Raw genomic sequence first — 25,432 nt, 5'->3', positions numbered from 1 at the left:
TAAGTGGGTACTTGTTCTGTAGGATACGTGATATGTCAGTCTCAACCCCTGGTGGATTGGCATTTCTTCAGACTCCTTTTCAATACGGTGCTGTCACCCAGAGATTTTCAGTTTGGTCCACAGAACACAGGCGATCATCAAGACCCTTGGCGGGGGCCTATGAGGTTAAAATGATTGCTTTTTAAGTTCTTTTGCGATTTATATTGATGCTGCAAAAGCAGTGACAATTAAAACTACTGAAGTCTCATTGTGCATCAAGAGAGTGGTACCACACTGTACTAGTAATCATATATTCACTGATACGTAGTCACAGTTTGAAAAAAAAATGTCAGTTTTAAGTGAGAATGTCCTTAATGAAGCAGTAAAAATTAAATTTATTGTATTTTATTGTATACCCCAAGTATATATCTTTTTAATATTCTCTCTGACAAAAGAAGTATGTGTAAAGCACTTCTATATTTTTATGAAGTTTTTTTTATTTTAATTCCAGCATAGTTAACAGTGTTATATTAGTTTCAGGTGTACAATATAGTGATTGAACAATTCCATACATTGCTCAGTGCTCACGGAAATAAGTGTGCTCTTAATCCCCTTCACCTATTTCACCCATCCCCCCATCCACCTCCCCTCTGAAGTATGATGTGTGATTAAGTTCTGAGCTGAGCTAGCAGGTCTTTTCAGGGAGCATCCTATTTACTTAAAAGGACGATTGACAAACAAACTATGTTTATTCTGACTCAGATATTTGGCACATATTCTCTCAAAAGTGAACAAAGTGAGCCTGTTGCTTCAAGGAAAACAACTGACATTATTTGTTGCCAATAATAAAATTGGAACTTTTAGGCAAAAATCAGATTTTGGAAAATGTGTATATGTCATCATGAGCCTGATGCTCTCAATTCTTAAGACTTTTCTGATGAGATCAGTAGTGTTGTTAACAGACACGCGTTTTAAATATTGTTTGGAACGTGTCAACATTTTGGAAGGTCTGCGTATTTCAGTGAACACATATTTTTCAGATCACCACTTCATGATGTTATACAGTCACGTGTAGGTGAAAGATCCATTCAAAGTTTAAGATAAACCCATGAATTTTAATGTAACAGAGGAACATACTGCAACTAATCCTCGAGAAATTTCTATTTGTTGAATTTTGGTGTAGTATCAAATGACGGTCACAATTATCTGAAAAGGCTATGAAAATACATCTCCCTTTTCCAATGTATCTGTGACAGGCTAGATTTTCTTCACATAATTTAATAAAAACAGTATTACAATAGATCACATTCAGAGGCAAATATGAAAATCTAGCTTTTATTAAGCCAGGGATTTTTAAAAATGTAAAATAATGTCATTTTTCTCACTAACATTTTTGTGTTTTTGGAAAATATAGTTTTTACTCTTAAAAAATTATTGTTTAGGTAAACATGTTAACACATCATTAAGATTTTTATTGTTATTTGAAAATGAATTAAGACGAATTTTAAATCTTTCTTTTAATTTCAAATATGCTGTCTATTAAATATAAAATTCATGTAAACAAAATCTCTTTGGGGTCCCCAATAAATTTTAAGCATAAAGAGTGTTCCTGAGACCAAAAAGTTTGAGAATTGCTGCTTTAACCAAAACAGATGCTTTCTTATAATGCTGGAGTTTTAGAACTTGTTTATAGCAAGAGGTACATGGGTCACAAAATTGTGAGCTTTTAGTGTTGCACTAACTACATTACAGAAACAACCGCCTCTGCCCAGGATTGGCTCAGTATTTGGTACCATTGCTAGTAATCAAAGCATTGCCGTCCTATCATCAGCAAAAAAGACAGGGTAGACTACTGTAAAATGAAATTTCCACCGTCATGGTCCTATCCTCCACTATTTAATGACAATTTCTAATATTTGTTTAGCAGTCTACAAAACACATTCACATTAGTGAAAATACATTAATCACAAAACATTCATTTAATTTCCATTAACAATTTTTAAAAGATTTTTATTTATTTTAGAGAGTGTGCGAGCAGGGAGTGGGGACCAGAGGGAGAGGGAGAGAGAGAGGAGAGAATCTAAAGCAGACTCTGCAATGAACACAGAGCCTGACACAGGGCTCGATCTCATGATCCTGAGATCATGACCTGAGCCAAAACCAAGAATCGGACGCTTAACCGACTGAGCCACCCGGGCGCCCCAACAACTTTTTATTGTTATCCTCATTTTACAGATGAGGCAAAGAAGTTGTAATTACCTGAAGATTATATAGTCAGAAATTGGTAGAGCCACATAAAATAAACAAGGGAGCATAACACAAAAGAATGTGTTCTTCAGGGTTAAAAATTTAATTTGAATCTACCTCCACTAGATACTGGCTATGCATGTTTGTGTCTCAATCATATATAAGTTAGTTGCCCTGTTTCCCCTTCTTTAAAGTGGGTAATATAATACCAACATGATCACAGACTTATGGGAATTAAGCTGGATCGTAGTACCTGCTGCATAGAAGAGTCTCAATATATGGTAGCTAATATTACCTGTTATCGACCCAAACTTACTGCTAAAAATCAGTTCTTTATCAGGGCTCTTTTGTCCGTCCCAGAACAGATCATGCCATGGTTTTGCTGATAACTGGACTCTCAGACCCTTGCTAAATATTAAAAACATGTGTTAGGAGGCATTGTGGTTGCCCTTCAAGTGAACAAGTTACGGGAGGAGGCAGTGGATGAGGAGGAAGGCTGTGATTAACTCACTTTGTGAAATCTCTCTGTAGGAGAATTCCTGAGGAGGCTGGAAGAAAAGGAAGCTCTGATAAACCAGCTGGCTTCCAGGGAAAGGAGCAGCTTCACTCGGCAGATAGAAGAACTGAGAGGGCAACTGGAAGAGGAATCCAAAGTAAAGCATCTATTATTTCTCACCAGTAGCTTGACTGTGTGTGAAAAAAAACAGTGCTTGATGGGTCAACCTCAATATCTCCTTCTATGAAAGAGAGGAAAGTGCCCCAGAAGTTATGGGAAAAAGAACATGGTGGGCCTTGTATGTGCTGGGAAGGAACTTCATCACTGAAGGATCTTCCTCACTGACTCCAACTGCTTGTCTAGTTTGTCAGATTTAGATAGAGCAAGCAACCTGTGTATTTCCATTTTGCATTATTACATGAACAGGAAGTCAGCAAGGCTCTTTATGGATCTTTGATTCTGAATTGCACCAAGAAGTTCAATTAAATAAAAGACCAGAATGAAATAAATGGGGCTGGCTGAGTTCAATATTACTTTTAAGTTGTCAATAACCTATACGTATTGGTCATTTCTTCCCAAGAGGGTATATAATGTTGCTAGCAGGTGACGCCAGTGAAAGTGGCCCTTTAAGAGAAAGCAGAGTGACTACCGTGAGGGAGAAATTCTTTGAGCTCTGATATTTCAAGTTAATTCTTAGTTCATCTTTGAGGCACCTTGTTCCTGACACCTCACAGTGCCTCACTGTACATGATCTCCCTGCAAAGGCATCTACTCTGAGGTGCAGGTCATGAGACTGTAGACTTTTGTTCTTACATATTTTATTTCATTCCCTCCACTCTCCTTATTTTCTATGTTATATATGTATTTTTTAAATGACTACCATGGTTTGTGCACCAGACATTCTGCTAGATACTTCTCTCGTGTTATCTCAATCTTCACAAGTCCTAGGAAACGGGTAGAATTCTATCTTTTTACATGAAGAAACCAAGGCTCTGAGAAGAAAAATAACATGCCCAAGGTCATACAGCTAGTAGAGCGTGAAGGAATTGCTGCCGGTAGTGAGATGACTTAATTGAGATTTTAGAAGATCTCTCTGGCTGACTTCCCAGTGGCTTCCAGCTGGCCTCGGAGGTCCCTCTGCTTGGGCTCAGGCCTCCTCCTGCACCTTACGTCATATGTCTTCTTCCCTCATTTCCTCCCCTCCAGCCGCCCAGGCCTCCTCTCTACCTAATACAAGTCACCATTACTCCTGCCATAGGACTTTCGTAGCTGCTATTTCCACTGCGTACAGGCCCTTCCCCCAAGACCCTTGGGCAATGATGCAAAGGAGCCAACCAGGCTGCATCGTCATTCTGTTTTAGTTCCTTACTGCTGTCAGCATTTAAAAAAATTAATTTGTTGGGCGCCTGGGTGGCTCAGTTGGTTAAGCGACTGCCTTCGGCTCAGGTCATGATCCTGGAGTCCCTGGATCGAGTCCCGCGTCGGGCTCCCCACTCGGTGGGGAGTCTGCTTCTCCCTCTGACCCTTTCCCCTCTCATGCTCTCTCTCACTCTCTCTCTCTCCAATAAATAAATTAAAAAATCTTAAAAAAAATTAATTTGTTTATATGTTCATTTTGTGTATCTTCTCACCCCTTTATGGCTCCTTAGGGCAAAGGCTTTATCTTCATCTCACTTACTTCTGTAAACACTAATGCCTTGAACAGGTGCTCAATAAATATGTAAGAGGAGTAGGATCACAATTTAAAGCCAATTTTATTGGATTTCAAAGCCTGCCTCCTTCCCAGGGTCACTTTGTATTGTTGCTCCTCTTTCAAACTGCCCAGGGGTGTCTGGCTGAGGCTGCCATTAACTAAGCCTTGTGCTCTCTGAACTGCATCCACGGACTGAGAAGATGCTTTTTTTCTAATTTGCAGAAAGGACCCATGAGGACCGGCACAGACTCAACTAGACTAGGTTTTTCCCACTAGACTAGGTTATCTCTTGGGAATGATGCCTCTAGGTTAACCAGACTACCATGGAAGTGACAGGAATGTTCACTAAACTCAGCTCTGCTGTCTAAACACCATGGTAGCTGCTACTGAACCACAGGTGGCTGTGTGAATTTAAGTTTATTTAAATTAAAACTAAAATTCAGTTGTGACCACACATTGTACTAAGCACATATTGAGTGTTCAGTAGCTACATGTGGCTATGGTTACCATATTGGATGGTGCATATATAAAATTTTTTTTTTTAAATAAGGATTTATTTATTTATTAGAGCAAACACGAGCAGGAGGGGTAAAGGGAGAGGGAGAGAGAATCTCCAGCAGACTCCATACTGAGCAGGGAGCCTGACGTGAGGCTCCATCTCACAACCCTGAGATCATGACCTGAGCCAAAACCAAGAGTTGGACAGTTAACCAACTGTGGCACCCAGGTGCCCCTGAAGTATTTTCATCTATAGAAAGTTCTACTGGATAGTGCTGTTTTAAAGTGATTAGAGATAGTGTTCAGAGATTTACATGCGAAATAAAAGATTTTGTTTTTTCATCAATGAATGAAAAGCTGGACCAAATCTCAGTGATCCCATTTAGGGCAATAAGATCTCAATCTTAGATAGTGTTAACTATAAATCTTCCTGCCTAGATGATAGGGAATGTTCTTGCTACCTTTGCATTTCCCCACTATTTCCAGAACTATTGCCAGTTGCTGAAGCCCACATAGTCAGGCAGGCATTTCCCTAAATAGAACACTGTTCCCTGTTGTAACGGTAGCAATTAGATACTGGATCCTTTCTCATCCCAAATTCTTTCCCTGGTATTATCTTACTAGGTTCAGGTTCAGCTTGAATTTGTGGCAGGTTGTTATTAACCTCATCTAAAAAAAAAAAAAAAGATGTCACCTCCAAGCCCTTCGTTGTTAATGGTAGCGATGCCCTTTTTTAATGTGTGTTGTGTCTGTTAAGTCACAGAGTGCCCTGGCCCAGGCCCTGCAGTCAGCCAAGCATGACCATGACCTTCTCCAAGAGCAGTATGAGGAAAAACAAGAGGCCAAGGTTGAGCTGCTCTGGGCTCTCTCCAAAGGCAATAGTGAAATGGTGCAGTGCAGAATGAAGTATGCAGACGACATCGCCCAGAGGACTGAGGACTTGGAGGATGCCAAGTGAGTGGGGCAAGGCAGACCTGAACCCAGAGGTAGTTATACAGCAGGGGATGAGGAGAGTGACTGTGTCTTAAAGGCCTCATGTAGACATTGAACAAATCGCTACCAAGTGCGTGAATAAGCCCAAGACCAAAGCTGAAACAGCCACGGCTGGCAAAGAGCACATGCTCTGGTGGGGCTAAAAAATAACAATTATAATAGAGTAATAAAAACTAGAAAGAGGTCCTCGTGAAAGAAAGGAGGCTCTTTCTAGGGCACAAGGCAAGTCTTCAGAGAAGACGTGACTTGAGCTAGGGTTTGAAAATGGGCTAACCCTTAGAATCATGTACTTGATTTGGAACATTAAAATAATGGAGTCCATGTGTGTACATGTCTCCATACATTAAAGTCAGTTATGTCTCTGGTCTACGACTTGGAGACCACAAAGTGCTCTGTGAAGATGCACAGAGACGGCTGGAAACATATCAGGAGCTGTCGTCATGCCTTAAGTGCTAAGAATTTCTTTGAAAAGAAGTCACCCTCAGACCACCTCTAAGGTTAGAATATCAGTTTTATAGCCAACACTACATAAAGGCTTTAGAAGTCCTTCTCAGGAACTACAGGAGCTTGGGGCCTAGATGAATCAAGACCTGGTAACCAGGGTGTAGAACTGAAGCATTTTGTTCAGAGGTCAAAGGACTGTGTAAATTTGAGAGAAGTGTCAAGCCAACCCCAGCTTTATAGTCATTAAAGGTTTACTCAAAAGAGTGTGTCCCTGGCTTGGCAGCTTAGCAAAACTTCAGGGAAGATCAATCCAGTTCTCTTTAGTTTCAACCAAAAATATTGTTTTTCAGTTCTTCACCTAAATCTTTGAGAGACGTGGCTGTGGACTTTCTCAACAGTCGCTATGTCCTGTCCCTGGAGGGGTACCAAGTGATCTGTCTCTGAAGCTGCAGTAACTTAAAAAGGGCTTTGGGATGACAGATACTAAGAATACCTGTGGTAGATGTTTGAAAAATGCTGGGCCACGGGAAAGTAGGGCTTTGAACTGAAATGGCTCCTCATATTGGAAATAGGGCATTTGCTTCTAAAGTAAGATACTTTTTTTCTGCTATGATGGAAGAATGTGGGTGAAAGTGCCTACCAGTGACAGTGTTTGTAGGTTTCTTTGGGAGGGGTAGAAAAGAGGGAAAGCATATAGACTGCTTATGACCACATGGATTTGTTGAACTAACAGACTGTTGTCCTGCAGTACATGACAACTAAAGAGAAATAATGGACAACATGGTAATATCCGAATACCTCTTTTGCTTTAAACTTATTATTATTTTTTTTGAGAGATAGAGAGAAAGAGAGAGCTCATGTGTGAGAGTTGGGGGGGGAGGGTAAGAGGGGATGGGCAGAGGGAGAGAGAGAATCCTAAGCAGGCTCCATGCCCAGCGTAGAGCCCTATGTGGGACTCAATCTCCCTACGTTGAGATCATGACCTGAGCCAAAATCAAGAGTCAGCTGCGTAACTGACTGAACCACTCAGAGCCCCAAAACTTAATGGAATATCAAATAAATAAAACGTTGTCTATATTATACCCCAAGGAGACAGAACTACAAAAAAAAAAAAAAAATCTGGGATTCTATTTTTTTTTTTAATTGGCTTCACAGGATGAGTTAGTTTAGCTGAATCAAGCTCACCTGAGACCCAGTTGACTGTTTCTGAATTTCACATTCCCCAAGAATAGGGATTTGGTTTCTTAATCTTCCACATCTTGTAGATTCTAGTACGGAGTAAGAACTTATGGTTGGCAAATTGAGGAACAAATGGTAGTTGGTATGAAAGGTAGACAGTATTATCAGTGAGATGAGGGTGACCAACTTGCCCATTTTGCCTGATGGAGTTGTGGGCTTGCTGACTTTGGCACTGATGGCCCCATGTCCTGGTGAAACCCCTTGTTTCCCCCACACATTTGGTCACCCAAAGTAAAATCCCTATTTTTTTAGTATTTCTGAAGTATTTGAGTATTTCTAAAGTAATTAAAATACATGTAATTATTTTATAAGACCCCTGTTTTAGGTGGGGTAAAGCATCAGAATCTCCTTTCTGCTCCAGCTTTATTGAGATGTAATTGACATTTGTATATATATTGACATTGACTTGCTGAGACCAAGTCTAGATTCCTCTGGGCCCCAAACTCCTATATACCATTAAATAGGTTGAGGTTATACAATGTGATGATTTGATATATGTACATATTGCAAAGTCTTTACCACAATGTAGTTAGTTAACACATACTCTACCCTACGTAATTACAATTTGTTGTTGCTATGATGAGACCATTAAAGCTCTAGTCTCACAGCAACTTTCAAATATACAAGACAGGATTGTTAACTATAGTCACCATGTGGTATTTCTTGTTGGGACGCCTGGGTGGCTCAGTCAGTTAAGCACCGGAGTCTTGGTTTCGGCTCAGGTCATGATCTCAGGGATGTGGGATCAGACTCCGTGCTCAGCGGGGAGTCTGCAGGAGATTCTCTCTCTCTCTCTCTCCCTGTCCCTCTGGCCCTTCCCCAAATGCTCTCTCTCTCAAATAAATAAATAAATCTTTAAAAAAAAAAGAATCTCCTCTTAACATTTAAGAAAAATGAACCAAAGATGTGAAGTTGCTATGGTTAGAAAGTCGGTGAGCAAGGAGTAGTTGTTAGAGCTCAGATTTCTCCTGGATGCCGAGCACAGATTGGTTTTTGCAGGATTCCAACAAAAAAGGGGTTTTATGACCACATTGGTCTGATGGCCTATTGTGTGGCACGTGTTCATTCCAGAGGATCTGCTTCTGTTTAATAATAGTAGATCAGAAAGAGCTTTGGTACACACAGTACCTTTCATCTAAGAAGTGTAATGAATGGGTAAGAATGGGGCTGCCAGCGTCCCTGCAGGAGATGGAAGCAAGAGAACATATTTCATCCATTAGAAAGCCTCAGGGCACTGCATTGTGGGGGTGGTGGAGGAAGCACTTTAATAAACCACTCTATCTCAGAGGATGCTAGAGGGATAACAGCAGGGGCTAGAGTCCCCCCTGAGAGCAGTGGGACCTGGGAAGTGAGCATAACAATGGGGAGATGGATTTGAGTATCTAAATTTGAGAAGAGCAGCTGAGGTGGAGAAAAAATTCAGAGAAAAGACAGAATTTTGGCATGTTTAGGAGCCACATGATAAGAGGGAGACAGAATGAGCAGGAGAGAACCAAAGAATGTTCCTTGGAAGCAATGTAGTAAGGAGATCTTTAAAGACTAGATGTGCCTAAGAACTTTTAACAACTGCTTACTGCTGGTGGGGTGTTTGGTACAATCTTCTCTTTCTCCCATTTTTTCTTTCCCTAAAGATTTTATTTATTTATTTGACAGAGAGAGATACAGTGAGAGAGGGAACACAAGCAGGGGGAGTGGCAGAGAGAAGCAGGCTTCCTGCTGAGCAAGGAGCCCGATGCGGGGCTCGATCCCAGGACCCCGGGATCAGTCGCTTAACAACTGAGCCACCCAGGCGCCCCTCTCCCATTTCTTAATGAAGTCACCCTTAAAGTCTGTATTGCTGATAGAAGGTTTAAAGTTAAGCAAATATTTATAGGAGTAGAGATCCTGAGTTCCAAGACGAGGTTGGCAAAGCGTAGGTGAAAATAAAGCGCACACGGACATCTGGGTTCTCTAGGCACAAAGAGGGCCCCCCCTGCTTTGTACCCAAGCACTGTTTTAATCCAGGACAAACTGTGTGAGCCCCCTGAGGGTTGCAGCTTCACTTGCCATTTGCTTGGGTCTCCCCTTCTCAGGAAGAAGCTGGCCATGAGGTTGCAGGAGGCTGCTGAAGCCGTGGGGGTAGCGAATGCCAGAAATGCCTCCCTGGAGAGGACCAGGCACCAACTGCAGCTCGAGCTGGGGGACACCCAGTCTGACCTCAGGAAGGCCTGCTCCCTAGCAGCTGTGCTGGACCAGAAGCAGCGGCCCTTGGACAAGTGCCTGGACGCCTGGAAGCAGAAGCAGGAGAGTCACGGGCCGTGCTGGGGGCCTCTCCGAAGGAGGCCCGGGGCCCTCAGCACCGAGCTCCTCAAGCTCCGGCACGCCTACGAAGAGAGCCCTGTGAGCCAGGAAACCCTCCAGAGGGTGAACAAGAATCTCCAAGGTACTCTGAGCCGGGCTTGGAGCCAGAGCAGAAGCAGGCAGGTGTGGGGGGAGCCCTGGCTTCAAGGGCAAGGCTGTCCTCCAGGGGCAGGTACCTCAGCATTGTCATGGTTTTGGTCCCGCTCAGGTTTTAACTTTTCCATTTTTTTTTTTAAAGATTTTTTTAAAATTTATTCATTTGAGACACAGAGATACAGAGAGAGAGAGAGAGGGAGGGAGAGAGTATGAGCAGGGAGAGAGACAGAGGGAGAGGGAGAAGCAGGCTCCCCGCTGAGCAGGAAGCCCGATGTGGGGCTCGATCCCAGGACGCTGGGATCATGACCTGAGCCGAAGGCAGATGCTTAACCATCTGAGCCACCCAGGCGCCCCTTAACTTTTCCATTTTTAATACTCTTTTTTTTTTACTACAGTTATTATTTTTATTAAATTCTAAAAATGAGACTACTTTCCTACCTTAGCCCCAGGTTCACTTCACTCTGTCAAGACAGCCACTATTAAGAATTTCTTTATCATCCATAGCCTTACCAAGATTTCCCATGTATATATGCATGCATGTATTATTCAAATTTTGCAGTATTCTACACCTTTTATTTTTTTCACTTATCAATATATTTTCTAATTTGACAAATATTTCTGTAGCCTACACTATGTGCCAGACTCTGTTGTATACATAACCATCCCTCATTTAATTCTCAGAGCAGTCTTATGGGTTAGTTTCTTTGTTTGTAAAAAGCAGATTATATTAAGTCCTGTAAGGTTAAGAATTTGTCCAAATTCACAGTCGATCAAAAGTAAATGTGAGATCTGAGCCCAGGCAGCTTGACTCCATGCTATGCAGACTTACCTACCGGCTGCACCACCTCCCACATGCCTCATGATTCTCTTTGCATGTCTGTCTGTACGTGGAGGCCTGCCACATGATTGTTGATAGTTGCAGAGTGTTTTATAATAAGGATGATCAATACTTATTTAACTAGACCTCTTTCAGTTTAGATACGATTTTCCACAATTATAAATAATCCTCTACTGTACACTCTGTACATATACTTGTGGACAGGTAATAATGTTTCAGTAAGGGTAGATTTCTAGAAATGAAACTGCTGAGCTAAAGGAATGAATTGCAAAATTTTGAGATGCTGCCAACTTACACCAGCTCCACCAGTGATGTGCATTAAAACCTTGAGATGCCCCGGAGCAAGTTCAATACTCTTGGTGGCATAAATGAATCTTGCTTCTCTGTTAGCCTACCTAGTCCGTGCTCAGTGAGACTGGGCATGTGAGAGGTGCTGGAACAGTGGTCAGAGAACTTCAGCTGCATCCAAACTGCTTGAGGGCTGGTTCAAATGGTTGGCTGGAGATTCTGATTCACTGGATCTAGGGTGGGGTCTGAGCATTTATATTTCTAACAAGTTGCCCGTGAGGCCAGTGCTGCTGGTCTGGAGACCACACTTGGTCTGGGTTGGGGCTTGGGCAGAAGTCTTTTTCGGAAGCTCTCCAAGTGATTCTGAGGTATGGTCAGAGTGGAGAACGACTGCCCCAAGTTTTCTTTGGAGAAACTCTCTTCTGGAGAGAGCTTATAAGAGAAGGATTCATTACAGAATTGTCATCTAAAGGTTTTGGTGGTGTAACTTTTCAAAACCCTTGTCACATCACATCATAGCCAGGCATCTCAGAACCAGGGGAGCAGGCAAGCTCTTGAGCTCCTTCCGCCACCTCTGGATGGTGGGTAATTCCCAGAGCTACTTGGCCCTGCTCCACACCTCTTAGTTACTATAGGCTTCCTTCAGGAAGAGGCAGAACTGACAGTAACAATATTGAATGGTGGGAGGTTTTGTCTCTTCTGGATGCCTTATTCTGTCAAAGACGTGTGTTTGTGAGAGGCTGGCCACTCAAGCTCTTGACCTCCTTTGGATTCTTTGGTTGATCTGCGCTCACACATCAACTTCTGGCAGGCAATGACCCAGGTTATGCTTTCAGCTCCTATCCTGGTGTTGAGAGGCAGCGGACAGAACGGCAGCTATGGGTGTCAACAGCTAAGCCCTTACACCGGAAGTGTAGGGATTCCTTGCAGGAAATTGCTCTCCAAGCATTGGTTTTTTATTTATTTTCTTTTATATTGAAGATGGTGTTGAGGGAATGGCAGCAAGACCTTAAGGCAGGTGGAATATGCCACGGCTCTGACAAGCAGGCCCACCATGTAAAGTTGTACAGGTTGTTAAATGCACAGTAGTCTGAGAAACACTGTCCTCCCCAGTTGTAGAAGGCAACTTTCTGGTGGGTCGCAAAAGAATATATTGAAGAAAAACTGGCTTTTTCAAATTCCAGCAAGGGTCCCATAGATGCCATTGGTGGCCTTGCCCTCAGGTTTCCAAGGATGGCGTGACCACAGTCCCAGGGGAACAGTCCACTATACCCGATATCATGGGTCGGAGGCTGGTTCCTTTCACTCACTTTGCTTTTTTCCTTCTCCAGAAGAGATTTCTAATCTGACAAATCAGGTCAGAGAAGGAAAGAGGAACTTAAGTGAAATGGAAAAGGCCAAGAAACGGATTGAACAAGGGAAGACTGAAGTCCAGGCGGCACTGGAAGGAGCAGAGGTATTACCTCCAGGGAGCGAGGGTTTTTGTCATTGTGACCAAGCAGAAGGTCCTGCATTCCAGCAATAATAGCAGCAGCAGCAACAACAAAATGACACTTCTTCAAGTGTTAACTCCGTGCTAGGCACTAGGCCCAGTGCTTGATGTGCATTATCTTATGTAATCACCCTAACTAACTAGTGTCCCATTTCACAAAGGAAGACATTGAGGCTTAGAGGGCAGGATAGGCAATAGTGGATACAAATCTACCAAGTGCAATGAGAAAAGGGAACCATGTCTATCTTGTTTATGAATTTATCCCCTGTGCCTAGACCCTCATTATTCAAAATGTGGCACACGGATCAGCAGCTTGGAGCTGCATTGCCCTGGAGCTTGTGAGAAATTCAGACTCTCAGCCTTCTCCCCAGCTCTGTTGAATCAGAATCTGCATTTTAACACGATCCTTTAGTGGCTCATATTCACACCAACAGTTGAGAAGCACCGGCCTAGAACATTGGCTGGTGTGTAATAGAGGTTCAACAAATATTTGTTGAGTGTTAAATGAATAAATATCCTTATACCTCCTCCTCTCTTTAAAAGAGTCAGTCAAAACACTTTTTCCCCCCAAAAAACTAGTTTTAAAAGTGAGATTCAAAGTGATGTTCTTAAACATTTGTCCTGAAAGCTTATCTTTGTACAGATTGTTTGATAGGAGCATTTTGAGTGTTAGGGATTAAAAGTTCAGGAACAATCTCTGACCTTATCCCTGGGTGTGTGCTAGGGATTGAACGAGCCACTGAAAAGACTTTTTGCCAAAGAAGGTGAACTAAAACGAGTCATCCGTCATGGTCACTAAGCAGTTAACACATCCTGCAAAGCCTCTTTTCTCACAGCTGAATTTCATCTTCTTGACCCTCCCTTAGACTAAGCATCCAGAACTTAAAATGCAGCCCCCACCACTCACCCTCCAGCTGAGAAAATGATTTTTTTTTTAAAGATTTTATTTATTTATTTGAAAGAGAGAGAGAGCACAAGCAGGGCGGGAGATGGAGAAGCAGACTCCCCACTGATCAGGGAGCCTGACGTGGGGCTCGATCCTGATCCCAGGACCCTGAGATCATGACCTGAGGAGCTGAAGGCAGATGCTTAACCCACTGAGCCTCCCAGGTGCCCCAAGGAAATGATTTTTTTTTTTAAGATTTTATTTATTTATTTGACAGAGAGAGATAGTGAGAGCAGGAATACAAGCAGGGGGAGTGGGAGAGGGAGAAGCAGGCTCTCCGCTGAGCAGGGAGCCTGATGCGGGGCTCGATCTCAGGACCCCGGGATCATGACCTGAGCCGAAGGCAGATGCTTAACAACTGAGCCACCCAGGTGCCCCGGAAATGATTTTTAAAAGGCAAAACAGTCCATTTTAAACAGAGCCTTTTGGAAGGTGTGATCATGGAAAATTAGACCTCAGAGGACTTCTCCATGCCAAGCAATGTCTGTTAAGTTCATCTTATCACTACATTTGTGTAAGACACCTGCCACACAGAAGACATGTCCATAGTACCCTGCATATAGAGTTTGTCAAGTGGATGGCTTTTGACACAGCTCTTGTCTTTTTATGCATAATTGTTTTCCTTATATAGAATCCTTCCCGTTGGTAGTGTGCTCTTGTATCGCCTAACAAGGCTGGTCCTTGTAAAGCTGGTGAGCTTTGTTTCATTTACTTGTTCCCTTTGGTCCTCTGGTCATCCTGGCTAGGGACTTTCTGAAGCCACCACCCTAACCTAAAGAAGTAATATTTACTGTAGAAATTTCAAGCGCTATGATGAGCCAGTGAGAGAGATGGTTGGACGCGGGAGGAGTGGGGCAATTTGAGTCCCATATAACATATACATTTCATGTATTGAATTGACTAGCAGGTCACAGGCGAGAGTAAGGCCATAGCACTCATACCACTTACCACCACTAGATGGCACTATATTCTATTTGCTTTTTTTTTTTTTTTTTCAAGTTTCGTCTTTTGCAGCATCCATAAATACTTCATCAACTTGGACATGTATTTGTAAAGTTGGGTTATTTGTTTTCCTGGGTGAGCCTTTATGAGAAACTTTATCACATTATTTTTGAAGCCACAAAACTCAAATTATCCCAGGTCACCTTCTCCAAAGACTCACTTTCTCTGTGGATTTTAAAGGGTGAGAGGTGGCAGTTTCCCCCTGAAGGAAGGGCACGATTTCCTTGCAGGAAATTGCTCTCCAAGCGTTGGTTTTTGATTTATTTTCTTTTATATTGAAGGTAGTGTTAAGGGAACAGCAGCAAGGCCTTAAGACATATTAAAATTCCTAACATCTTTCTTATTTTTATCTTGAAATTGCTACTCGGTTTTACTTTTGTTTGTATGTGGTAAGCATGACCCAGAAAAGGCTATAAAAATTACTCCTGCCCTCAGGACTATCTGCCAATTGTTAACTGACCAGTAGATTGTTGTCACACCTCGTGCCCTTTATAAACATCTTCCTCAGTACCATCCAAATATTTTGTTTCTACTTTTATATAAATTGTGTCTTTGGAACAGGCTATAAAGAGGTAATCAAAGCTACACTTTTAAACTTGAATCACCTTTATAACACCCCTGGCAGTAACTGCCTTGCCTATATTTAAATATTCAAAGGGGCAGGAGATTTCCCAGCTGTCAAAGCAATCCATTTGAAGTAGTAGTAATAATTATGGTGATGATGGCTCAAGTACATCCTAAATTTCTTTCTTGTTCTTCCTTTGACAATATTTGGATACTAGCCTGTTTCCTGCCCTCTGAAAGCTTTCAACTTTTTCTCTATTCCTCCATGATGTCCAGAATTAAACGACAGATTCCAAGTAGGAGTTATCACTTTCCTTGTTCTAGCTTTGATCCTTTTACTGATTCATCCTGAAGATGAACTACATTAAGCAAAATCAAGAGTAATAAATTAAAAAGTTTAAATATAGTCACAGACAAGCTTGAAATTTTCTATTTTAAAAAATGCTTTAGAATTCTAGTTCCTGAACTACAGCAGAGAGCCCCGGGAATGTCAAAGCTATAAGTGACATGACAAACAAAAGCAGTCACTTGTCTCTCATCCTGTTCCGATCCTCAGGGGACCTGATTTGAACTTAGAGCTCTCCCAGCAATGCCAAAGAGAGCTACGATAGTGACATACATTTTGAGGAAAAAAAAATTGTGTGTCCAAAAAGTAGACTTAACTTAGTATTTTTAATTTATATATTTCAGGGAGCTCTGGAACATAACGAAAGCAAGATTCTCCACTTCCAGCTTGAACTCTTGGAAGCTAAAGCAGAACTTGAAAGAAAGCTTTCAGGGGCGCCTGGGTGGCTCAGTTGGTTAAGCGACTGCCTTCGGCTCAGGTCATGATCCTGGAGTCCCAGGATCGAGTCCCGCATCGGGCTCCCTGCTCGGCAGGGAGTCTGCTTCTCCCTCTGGCCCTCCCCCGTCTCATGCTCTCTCTCTATCTCATTCTCTCTCTCAAATAAATAAATAAAATCTTTAAAAAAAAAAAAGAAAGAAAGCTTTCAGAGAAAGATGAAGAAATAGAAAATTATTCTGATGAGCAACATTTGCATATTCCAGAATCCGTGACTGAACAGAACATGCTGTGTTTGGCTGCCTTTATGGCCTCTGTTGGAATGTTACCAAAGAAACTCAGCCAGTCTAACCCTACGCCAGCATCCTTCTAGTGAGCGCACCACTATTAATATAAAGGCACACCTCTATGCAATTACCGTCTGTTTTTTATGATTTTCTTATAGTTGAGCAGCTTCTTTTCTCATAGAAACTCCAGATAACACACCAAAAAAGCATAATTATATGCACAAGGACTGGGGGCATTGCCCAGTCTCTTGCTTGGGCATTTGAGAAGCTGACATAATGCTGAAGAGTGGATGAAAGGAACCAAAAAATGTGATGTGGTGCATTAAAATTAAGGTCCGATCAGAGCGAAGTTTTCACATACCCGCTGCGTGCACCTATAGCCATTTGTTTGGAGAGGGGCAGAAGCCAGGAGCTAAGCTGCTTTTTGAATCCCTGGTGAAGAGGCTGAGTCTTAATAGTCAGGAAACTGAATTAGACAGGACTCACGGGTGGCAGGAGCTTTTCTTAGCTTCATCATAACAAGCTGATGACTTTAGACATTCTACTTCTTAGCATCTCAGGGAAGTGAGGGGATAAAAGCAGCCCCATACATGTCACAGAAGGTGGTGAGGAAGATCAGTGAGCTGATGTTGCCAAAGCCCTTCACACTGTATAGATCAAAGGCACAATTATAAACACATGGAATTCACCATGATTATATTATTTATCTGATCTGTTCCATTACGTCTATGCCATATGTCAGCAAGGAAAATCATTTGAGTCAGAGTTTTGACTGGCAAGTTGCTTTCAACATGTTTGCTAAACAATTAAAAAAAACTGTTAATATATTCACCAGAACTGGCTTCTTTCCTATAGACCAAATTCAGACAAAACTCCCATGGGGGTCATTTTTTTTAATGAGGACATCAAGCCACATTTGGCCCTCTGTGTGCTTTGAGTTACTCTTGCTCTCACTCACTAGCACTTTTCCTCTCAAGGACTGTGGGGATGAATTCTGGTCACCTTAAGAGGCTCTGAGTCAGTGTCTAAAAGAATTTTTTTGATGAAGGGCAAAACATCAGGCCTTGATATTTGCCCTACTTCCATGAGGAACAAAAACGAACGTTTCTTTGTGCAGTTAAAAAAACTCATTTCAGGTAACGTCAAGCCTGCACCTATTAATAAACCTAGCTGAGGAAAAATGAATCCTCAGAGAGTCTGCATCTCATCAGGTACATCTGAATGTCTTAGAGCCGTTCACCAATTATAATAATCTTAGTGCAAAGGAAGCCGGAGATGCAAACAGCCAGGGCTGGAAGAAGAAAGAACAGAACGCTAGCCTGGAGCCGTGAAGGGCCTGAAAAAAGGAAGGGGAGGGCTGGAGGGTGGGGCGAGCTCGTCAGGAGTTTTAGTTAATGATTCATAATAACTATAATAGGTACATCCGGAAAGGAGAGACGAGCCTATCTTACAAAATATCACAAATGCCCTTGCAGACGTTCCTGTGTAAGGGCTCCGTGCAGGTGAGGGTTTTATCAGGCTGCCTTGGTTTTAATCCGATGCTTTCATCGGACTTCAGGGCTGGGAGACGAAGGGGTCCCGAGGAAACTGAACAGAATGGCAGGGGGCAGTCCTAGCAAAGCAGAGCCTTTTGAGCAATCAAGGATAAGCCAGGTAATGTTCTAGAACTCAAGGAGAATATTGCCTGAAGGCCAGATGAGGCTCTAGGTCCTCTGTCCACATCAACCTTGGGAAAGGCCGCAGAAACTGAAGGAGGCCCGCGAGGCAGGACCCAGGAAGTCGAAGGGACCAGAGAAAGCAGCAGAGACTCGGAGGCAAGGACAGAGCTCCCGATAGTGCTGCAAGCTGCGTGATTCATTCAACTCTTCTGCTGCCGGGCTTGCGCTGCCTTTTGGTGAGGATGAATCCTCAGTGAGCTGGAGGCCTGTTGGTGGTGAAAAGTCTGAGCAGCTGGTGTATGTGTCCTATGTTTCACTTGTTAAACACATATTTGAGCACTTCAAGTTGGCCAGACACCGTGCCTACTATTCTTGTAGGGACTTCCTTAACTTTTATGGATTTGATAGGGCTTTCTTTAAAAAAAAAAAACAAAAAACCAAAAAACTTCTACAAGGGTTCTAATTAACATAGCTGGAGGTAGGGAGGTGATGATGCAGTCACTGATGGGAGGAGAGGAGGAGTTTTGGTGGGTGGCTTTGGTCCTCTCCATCCTAGATACAGGAACGATGGCAGCTAGCAGGAAGACCAGCTAGTGGCCATAACTGTCGCCCAAGTCAAGTTCCAATGGAAGACTCAACTGGGTTGAAAACAAGTGAGTCAGGTGTGTCTCGAATTTTCAGAGACCACTGACTGGATCCGTCCTCTAGCTCAGGATCTTCAGGGAAATGCTGAAACATGTGTCTTCTCACTGGCCCCCAGCCAGGGTGCACCTACCCTGTATTCAGCTCTCCCCAGACACACCCAGAGAGGTGCTGGGGAAGCTTTTGGGAATGAGACACTGAAATTCCTTAGTCTGTCAAAATGCATTAGCTTGCTTTGGTTTATCACCTACGGAAGGTTGAACAAACCTTCTGTTTAGGATCAGATAGTGTAGGGGAGCAAAAAATTCTCCTTACCCTCTCTGGGTCTCTGGCTGATCCTAAGAATTAAACTGACTTATGACAGAGTAGCTGGAGAATAGTATACACATGTTACCAAATTTTTACATGTACATGGGGGCCTTCACAAGAGGATGAAGACCCAGAGACATGACCAGAGTAGGAGGCTTTTACAGCTTTTAGACAAAGAAACAATGAACTTGTGAAGAATTGACAAGGCTTGGGGAATTGGGCTAGGGGTAGTAAATGCTGAAGAATTAGCAAGGTTTGTTTATACAGACTTCTTGGGCCTGAATTCCCTCTTTGGTGGTAAAGACAGGTCCCTTCTTTCTGTAGAGGAGGAGGGTATCTTTCACATGCGAGATTTATCTCCTGCATTCAGGGTAGAAGGCCAGAGGGGTTTAGAGTGATCTTCCTGCTTTTGTTGTTTTCTCAAACTCCTTGAGCTTAAGAAATCTAATATGCCAAGGTGCCGTAGTTTGGGCTAGCAACCCCCAAGCAGCATCAATAGTAAATATTTTTGGCTTCTCAGGCCATAGGGTCTCTATCTCTACTCAGCTTTGCTGCTGTTGCTTGGAAGCAGCCATAGACAATAGGAAATCAAATGGGCGTGGCTGGATTGGGCCATAGCTCCTAATTTGCCCACCCCTGACCTCTAGCCTTGGGGGGGTCTGGTAACGTTCCATCGTGTTTTCCTTCCCTTTGGTCTGTTCCTCAGAACTCAGTGATATCAAACTTCACACACAGTCTTAATTTATAAGCACCATCAAACTTAATTTCATTTACTGTCTGAGTTTCTGCCAGAAGAATATGTTTGAGTCTTTTCTCGTTTCTAAGTAAAATATTTTAGCATGTCTTTAAGAAACAGGATCTCAAACACAGACATGGTATTTAGTTAGGAATATTCTTTGTTAATCATTTTAAAGCTAAATCCTATATATTAGAATTAAGGAAAATCTTCAATTTCTCTGATATAAACAATATTGCAAGAGAAAAAAATTGACCTATTGAACTGGTTGTCCATTTAAAACCATTAAGGTTTTAAAGTTGTTTTTTTTTTTTAATTCTAAGGTTTTTTCAAGCGTTGAGGTTTTTTTTTAAATTCTAAATTTAAAAAAAATGTAACATACAGTGTTGTCTTAGTTTCAGGTGTACAATATAGTGATTCAACAATTCTGTACATTACTCAGTGCTCATCACGATAAGTGTGCTCTTAATCCCCATCACCTATTTCACCCATCCCCCACCCACCTCCTGTCTGGTAACCATCAGTTTGTTCTCTATAGTTATGAGTCTGTTTTTTGGTTTGTCTCTTTTTTTCTTTGTTCATTTGTTTTGTTTCTTAAATTCCACATAGAGTGAAATCATACGGTATTTGTCTTTCTCTGACTGACTTAGTTCACTTAGCATTATACCATCTAGATCCATCTGTTATACCCTCTGGATTGATACAAGAGTCCCTTCTTTTTTATGGTTGAGTAATATTACACACACACACACACACACACCACGTCTTCTTTATCCATTTATCTATTGATGGACACTTGGGCTGCTTCCATAATTTGGCTATTGTAAATAATGCTTCAGTAAACATAGGAGTGCATACATCTTTTCAAATTAGGGGTTTTGTTTTCTTTGGGTATATAATCAGTAGTGGAATTACTGGGTCATAGGGTAATTGTATTTTTAATTTTTTGAGGACCCTCCATACTCTCTTCCACAGTGGCTGTACCAGTTTGTATTCCCACCAACAGTGCATGGGGCTTCCTTTTTCTCCACATTCTCACCAACATTTATTATTTCTTGTGTTTTTGATTTTAGCCATTCTGACAGGTGTGAGGTGATATCTCAATGTGGTTTTTATCTGCATTTCCCTGATGATGAGTGATGTTGAACATCTGTTTATGTGTCTGTTGGCCATCTGTATGTCTTCTTTGGAAAAATGTCTGTTCATGTCTTCTGCCCATTATTTAACTGGATTATTTGGGGTTTTTTGGTGTTGCGTTGTGTAAGTTCTTTAGATATTTTGGATACTAACCCTTTACTGGTTTGTCATTCACAAATGTCTCTTCAGTAGGTGGTCATTTAGTTTTGTTGATGTTTTCCTTTGCTGTGTAAAAGCTTTTTATTTTCAGGTAGTCCCAATAGTTGATTTTTGCTTTTGCTTCCCTTGCCTAAAGAGACATATGTAGAAAAATGTTGCTAAAGCCAAAGTAAGAGAAATTACTACTGTGCTCTTTTCTAGGAATTTTATGGTTTCAGGTCTCACATTTAGGGCTTTAATCCATTTGGAGTTTATTTTTGTAAATGGTGTGAGAAAGTGGGCCAGTTTCATCCTTTTGCATGTTGCCGTCCAGTTTTCCCAACACCATTGGTTGAAGAAACTTTTTCCCATTGTGTATTCTTGCCTTCTTTGTCACAGATCAACTGACCGTATAATCATGCGTTTATTTCTGGGCTCTCTATTCTGTTATATTGATCTATTTGTCTGTTTTTGTGCCAGTATCATAGTGTTTTGATTACTACAGCTTTGTAGTAGATCTTGAAATCTGGAATTGTGATATGTCCAGTTTTGTTCCTTTTCAAGATTGGTTTGGCTATTCGGGGTCTTTTGTGGTTTCATATAAATTTTAGGATTACTCTAGTTCTGTGAAAAATGCTGCTGGTACTTTGATAGGGATTGAATTACATCTGTAGATTACTTTGGCTCGTATGGACATTCTAACAATATTTATTCTTCCGATCTATGAGCGTGGAATAACTTTCTATTTGTGTCATCTTCAGTTTATTTCATCAATGTTTTATAGTTTTCAGAGTACAGGCCTTTCACCTCTTTGGATAAGTTTATTCCTAGGTATTTTATTATTTTGGTGTAATCGTAAATGGGATTTTTAAAAATTACTCTTTCTATCCATTATTAGTGTATGGAAATGTAATGGATTTCTGTATATTGATTTTGTATCCTATGACTTAATTAATTTATCAGTTGTAGTAGTTTTTTGGTGGAGTCTTTAGGGTTTTCTATATGTAGTATCATCTGCAGATAGTGAGTTTTACTTCTTCCTTACCAATATGGATGCCTTTTATTTCTTTTTGTTCTCTAATTGCTGTGGTTAGGACTCCCTCCTCCAGTACTGTGTTGAATAAAAGTGATGAGAGTGGACATCTTTGTCTTTTTCCTCATCTTAGGGGAAAAGCTCTCAGTTTTTCACCATTGAGTATAATGTTGTGGGTTTTTCATATGTGGTCTTTTTTATGCTGAGGTATGTTCCCTGTAAACCTATTTTGTTGAGAGTTTTTTCATGAATGGATGTTGTACTTGGTCAAATGTTTTTTCTCCATCAATTGAAAAGATCTATGGTTTTTATCCTTTCTTTTGATGTTGATGTGCTATATCACATTGATTGATTTGCAAATATTGAACCACCCCTGCATCCCAGGAAAAAATCCCACTTGTTCATGATGAATGATTTTTTTCAATATATAGTATAGTTGGATTTGGTTTGCTAATATTTTGTTGAGGATATTTGCATTTATGTTCATCAGAAATACTGGCCTATAGTTTTCTGTTTTTGTAATGTCTTTATCTGCTTTTGGTGTCAGGGTACTGCTGGCCTCATAGAGTGAATTTGGAAGTTTTCCTGCCTCTTCTATTTTTTGGAATAGTTTGAGAAGATTAGATATTAACTCTTCTTTAAACTTTTGGTGGAATTCACCTGTGAAGCCATCCGGTCTTGGACTTCTGTTTGTTGGGAGTTTTTTGATTACCGATTCAATTTCATTGCTGATAATTGGTCTGTTCAAATTTTCTGTTTCTAAAAAAAAAAAATTCTATTTCTTCCTGATTCGGTTTTGGGAGGTTATATGTTCCTAGGAATTCATCCATTTCTTCTAGATTGTCTAGTTTGTTGGCATATAATTTTTCATAATATTCTCTTACAATCCTTTGTATTTCTGTGGTGTCAGTTGTTATTTCTCTTTCATTTCTGATTTTGTTTATTTGAGTCCTCTCTTTCTTTTGGATGAGTCTGGCTAAAGGTTTATCAATTTTGTTGCTCTTCAAGGAACTAGCTCCTGGTTTCATTGATCTATTATTTTTAATTTGTTTTATTTCTGCTCTAATCTTTATTATTTCCTTCCTTCTACTGGTTTGAGGTTTTGTTTGTTCTTCTTTTTCTAGATCCTTTAGGTGTAGGCGTAGGTTGTTTGAGATTTTTCTTGCTTTTTGAGGTAGTCCTGTATTGCTATAAACTTTCTTTGTAGAACAGCTTTTGCTGCATCCCAAAGATTTTGGGATGTTTGTGTTTTCATTTTCATTTGTCTCCATGTATTTTTTAAATTTCTTCTTTGATTTCTTGGTTGACCCATTCATTATTTAGTAGTATGTTATTTAACCTCCATGCATTTGTGTTCTCTCCAGATTTTTTCTTCTGATTGTTTTCTAGTTTTGTGGTCAGACAAGATGCATGATAGGACTTCAATCTTTTGAATTCACTGAGATCTGTTTTGTGGCCTAATATGTGATCTGTTCTGGAGACTGTTCCATGTATACTTGAAAAGAATGGGTATTCTGCTGTTTGAGGATGGAATATTCTGAATATATCTGTTAAGTCCCTCTGGTCCAGTATATCATTTAAAGCCACTGTTTCCTTGTTGATTTTCTGCTTGGATGATATATCCATTGATGTAAGTGGGGTGTTAAAGTCCCCTACTATTACTGTATTATTATCAATTACTTCCTTCATGTTTGTTATTAGCTTCTTTAGGTATTTGGGTACTCCCTTGTTGGGTACCTAAATATTTACAACTGTTATATCTTCTTGTTGGATTGTTCCCATTATGATTATACAGTGTCCTTCTTTGTCTCTTGTTACAGTCTTTGCTTTAAAAATCTATTTTGTCCAATATAAGTATTGCTACTCTGACTTCCATTTGCATGGTAAATGCTATTCCATCCCTTCACTTTTTTTTTTTTTTTTTTTGGTATTACAAAGGTTTATTTAGAAAATAGTTTGGCTGTTTTGGCTATCAATTTTGGCAAACATTTAAATAATTTCAGTAACCAAAGATTGTCAGTGCCCTCTTTCCTCCCCCAAGACAGCTGCCCATACTAGGTCTTGAGGAAGTCAGCTCTTGCTCAGAGGTGGATCGGGGTAGTGGTGTGTGTTGATGGGGGCTCCTTTCTCACCTGTGTGGGAGGCTGCATTTGCCTCTGCTGTCTAAGACCCTGACCTCACAGCTATACCACCACAAGGCTCCCAAAGCCAGATCCAGGCCCAGAGTCCCAGAAGTAGCCCTCTGTTGAGATGGGGAAGGCAGAGGGATTGCCCCTCTCTTGTCTCCCCTCTGCAGATGCCCTGCAGTCTCTCAGAGACTCCTGCCCTGCCCTACCATCCACTGTGGCCTAGAGGCCAATCCATCCCTGGGTCTCTGGGGAAGCTGCCCCCACTTTCTCCTGGGGGTCAGCCTTCTCACTTCTCTGCAGGTAGCTGCCTAGGGTCTCTGCCAGGTGGGGAACACAGCTCATTGCCTAAAGCCCCTTCTCCACCAACAGAAGAGGATGTGCTTGAAGGAACACTGGAGTCCTGGTTAAAGATGATGAAGATGACCAGGTTGAACAAGCTGTTGTAGTAGCCAATCCAGAAAAGGAACTTGAAGAGCAGGTCCTCACCTGGCATGCCTTGGGGCAGATGCCCTGCAGGCTGTAGCTGAAGAAGAAGGGGAACCAGCAGAGCAGCAACACATCCATCACTGCCGACATGAAGGTGAAGCACTCTGGCGCACCTAGGCCACCTTGCCTCGGCACACGCTGCTGTGTGCCTGGCACCCCAGCAGGACAGAGAGAACAGGGAGTGTGACCTGGCACCTGACGGGCCCCTGCTGGGGCGTGGACCTCCAGCAGCCAGTGCTCCCAAGTTGACCCTGGCTAGACCCTGGCGTGGTATATGAGTAGCTGCCATCCCCGCCCACATCAGGCTGCTGTCCTCTGGCTCTTCCTGCATTTGCATACCCCCTGCTGCTGCACCCAGCCCTCTTTCTGTAGTCCTACAGACACCTTTTTGGCCCTAGGGTACTGCTTCTTGCTGAGCATGTGCGTGTGCAGCTTAGTCCTAGACCAGTCCCACAGTAAGCCAGGGTGGAAGAAGGAGCTGTTGCAGCAGGGCTGGATGTACCCTTCTCCTTGCTGAGGCTGCATTATGGGTAGGTGGCACTGTCAGGCTGGCAGTAGAGCCAGAGGAGTGGTGGGAAGGAGATGACAGTGAAGATGAGCCGCATGGCCACATCCATCTCTTCACCTTCAATCTGTGTCTTTAGGTCAGAAATGAGTCTCTTGTAGGCAGCATATAGATGGGTCTCGCTTTTTTATCCATTCTGTCACCTTATGTCTTTTGATTGGGGCATTTGTCCACTTACATTCAGAGTAATTACTGATAGGTATGTACCGATCACCATTTTGTTACTTGTTTTATGGTGTTTTTGTAGTTTGGTTCCTTTCTTCTCTTGCTCTTTCCTCTCATGGTTTGCTGGCTTTCTTTAGTGATATACGTGGATTCCTTTTTCTTTATTTTTTTGCATATCTATTACTGGTTTTTGATTTGTGGTTACCATCAG

At 41.7% G+C, this 25,432-nt stretch overlaps 1 protein-coding gene across 1 annotated transcript in view; it reads left to right on the top strand.

The window, feature by feature from the left end:
* Positions 1-25,432, top strand: part of MYH15 (myosin heavy chain 15) — a 148,873-nt gene that overhangs the window by 88,534 nt on the left and 34,907 nt on the right. The window contains 6 exon segments of the mRNA XM_044919496.1: positions 2,758-2,879; positions 5,671-5,867; positions 9,662-10,011; positions 12,483-12,607; positions 15,846-15,935; positions 16,151-16,172. Coding sequence (XP_044775431.1) covers positions 2,758-2,879; positions 5,671-5,867; positions 9,662-10,011; positions 12,483-12,607; positions 15,846-15,935; positions 16,151-16,172 — 906 coding nt within the window.

Source organism: Neomonachus schauinslandi, chromosome 1 (genome assembly GCF_002201575.2).
Source record: "Neomonachus schauinslandi chromosome 1, ASM220157v2, whole genome shotgun sequence".
NCBI lineage: Eukaryota > Metazoa > Chordata > Mammalia > Carnivora > Phocidae > Neomonachus > Neomonachus schauinslandi.
Note: the sequence above shows the minus strand (reverse complement) of the source record. Positions and strands in the feature narration are given on the sequence as shown.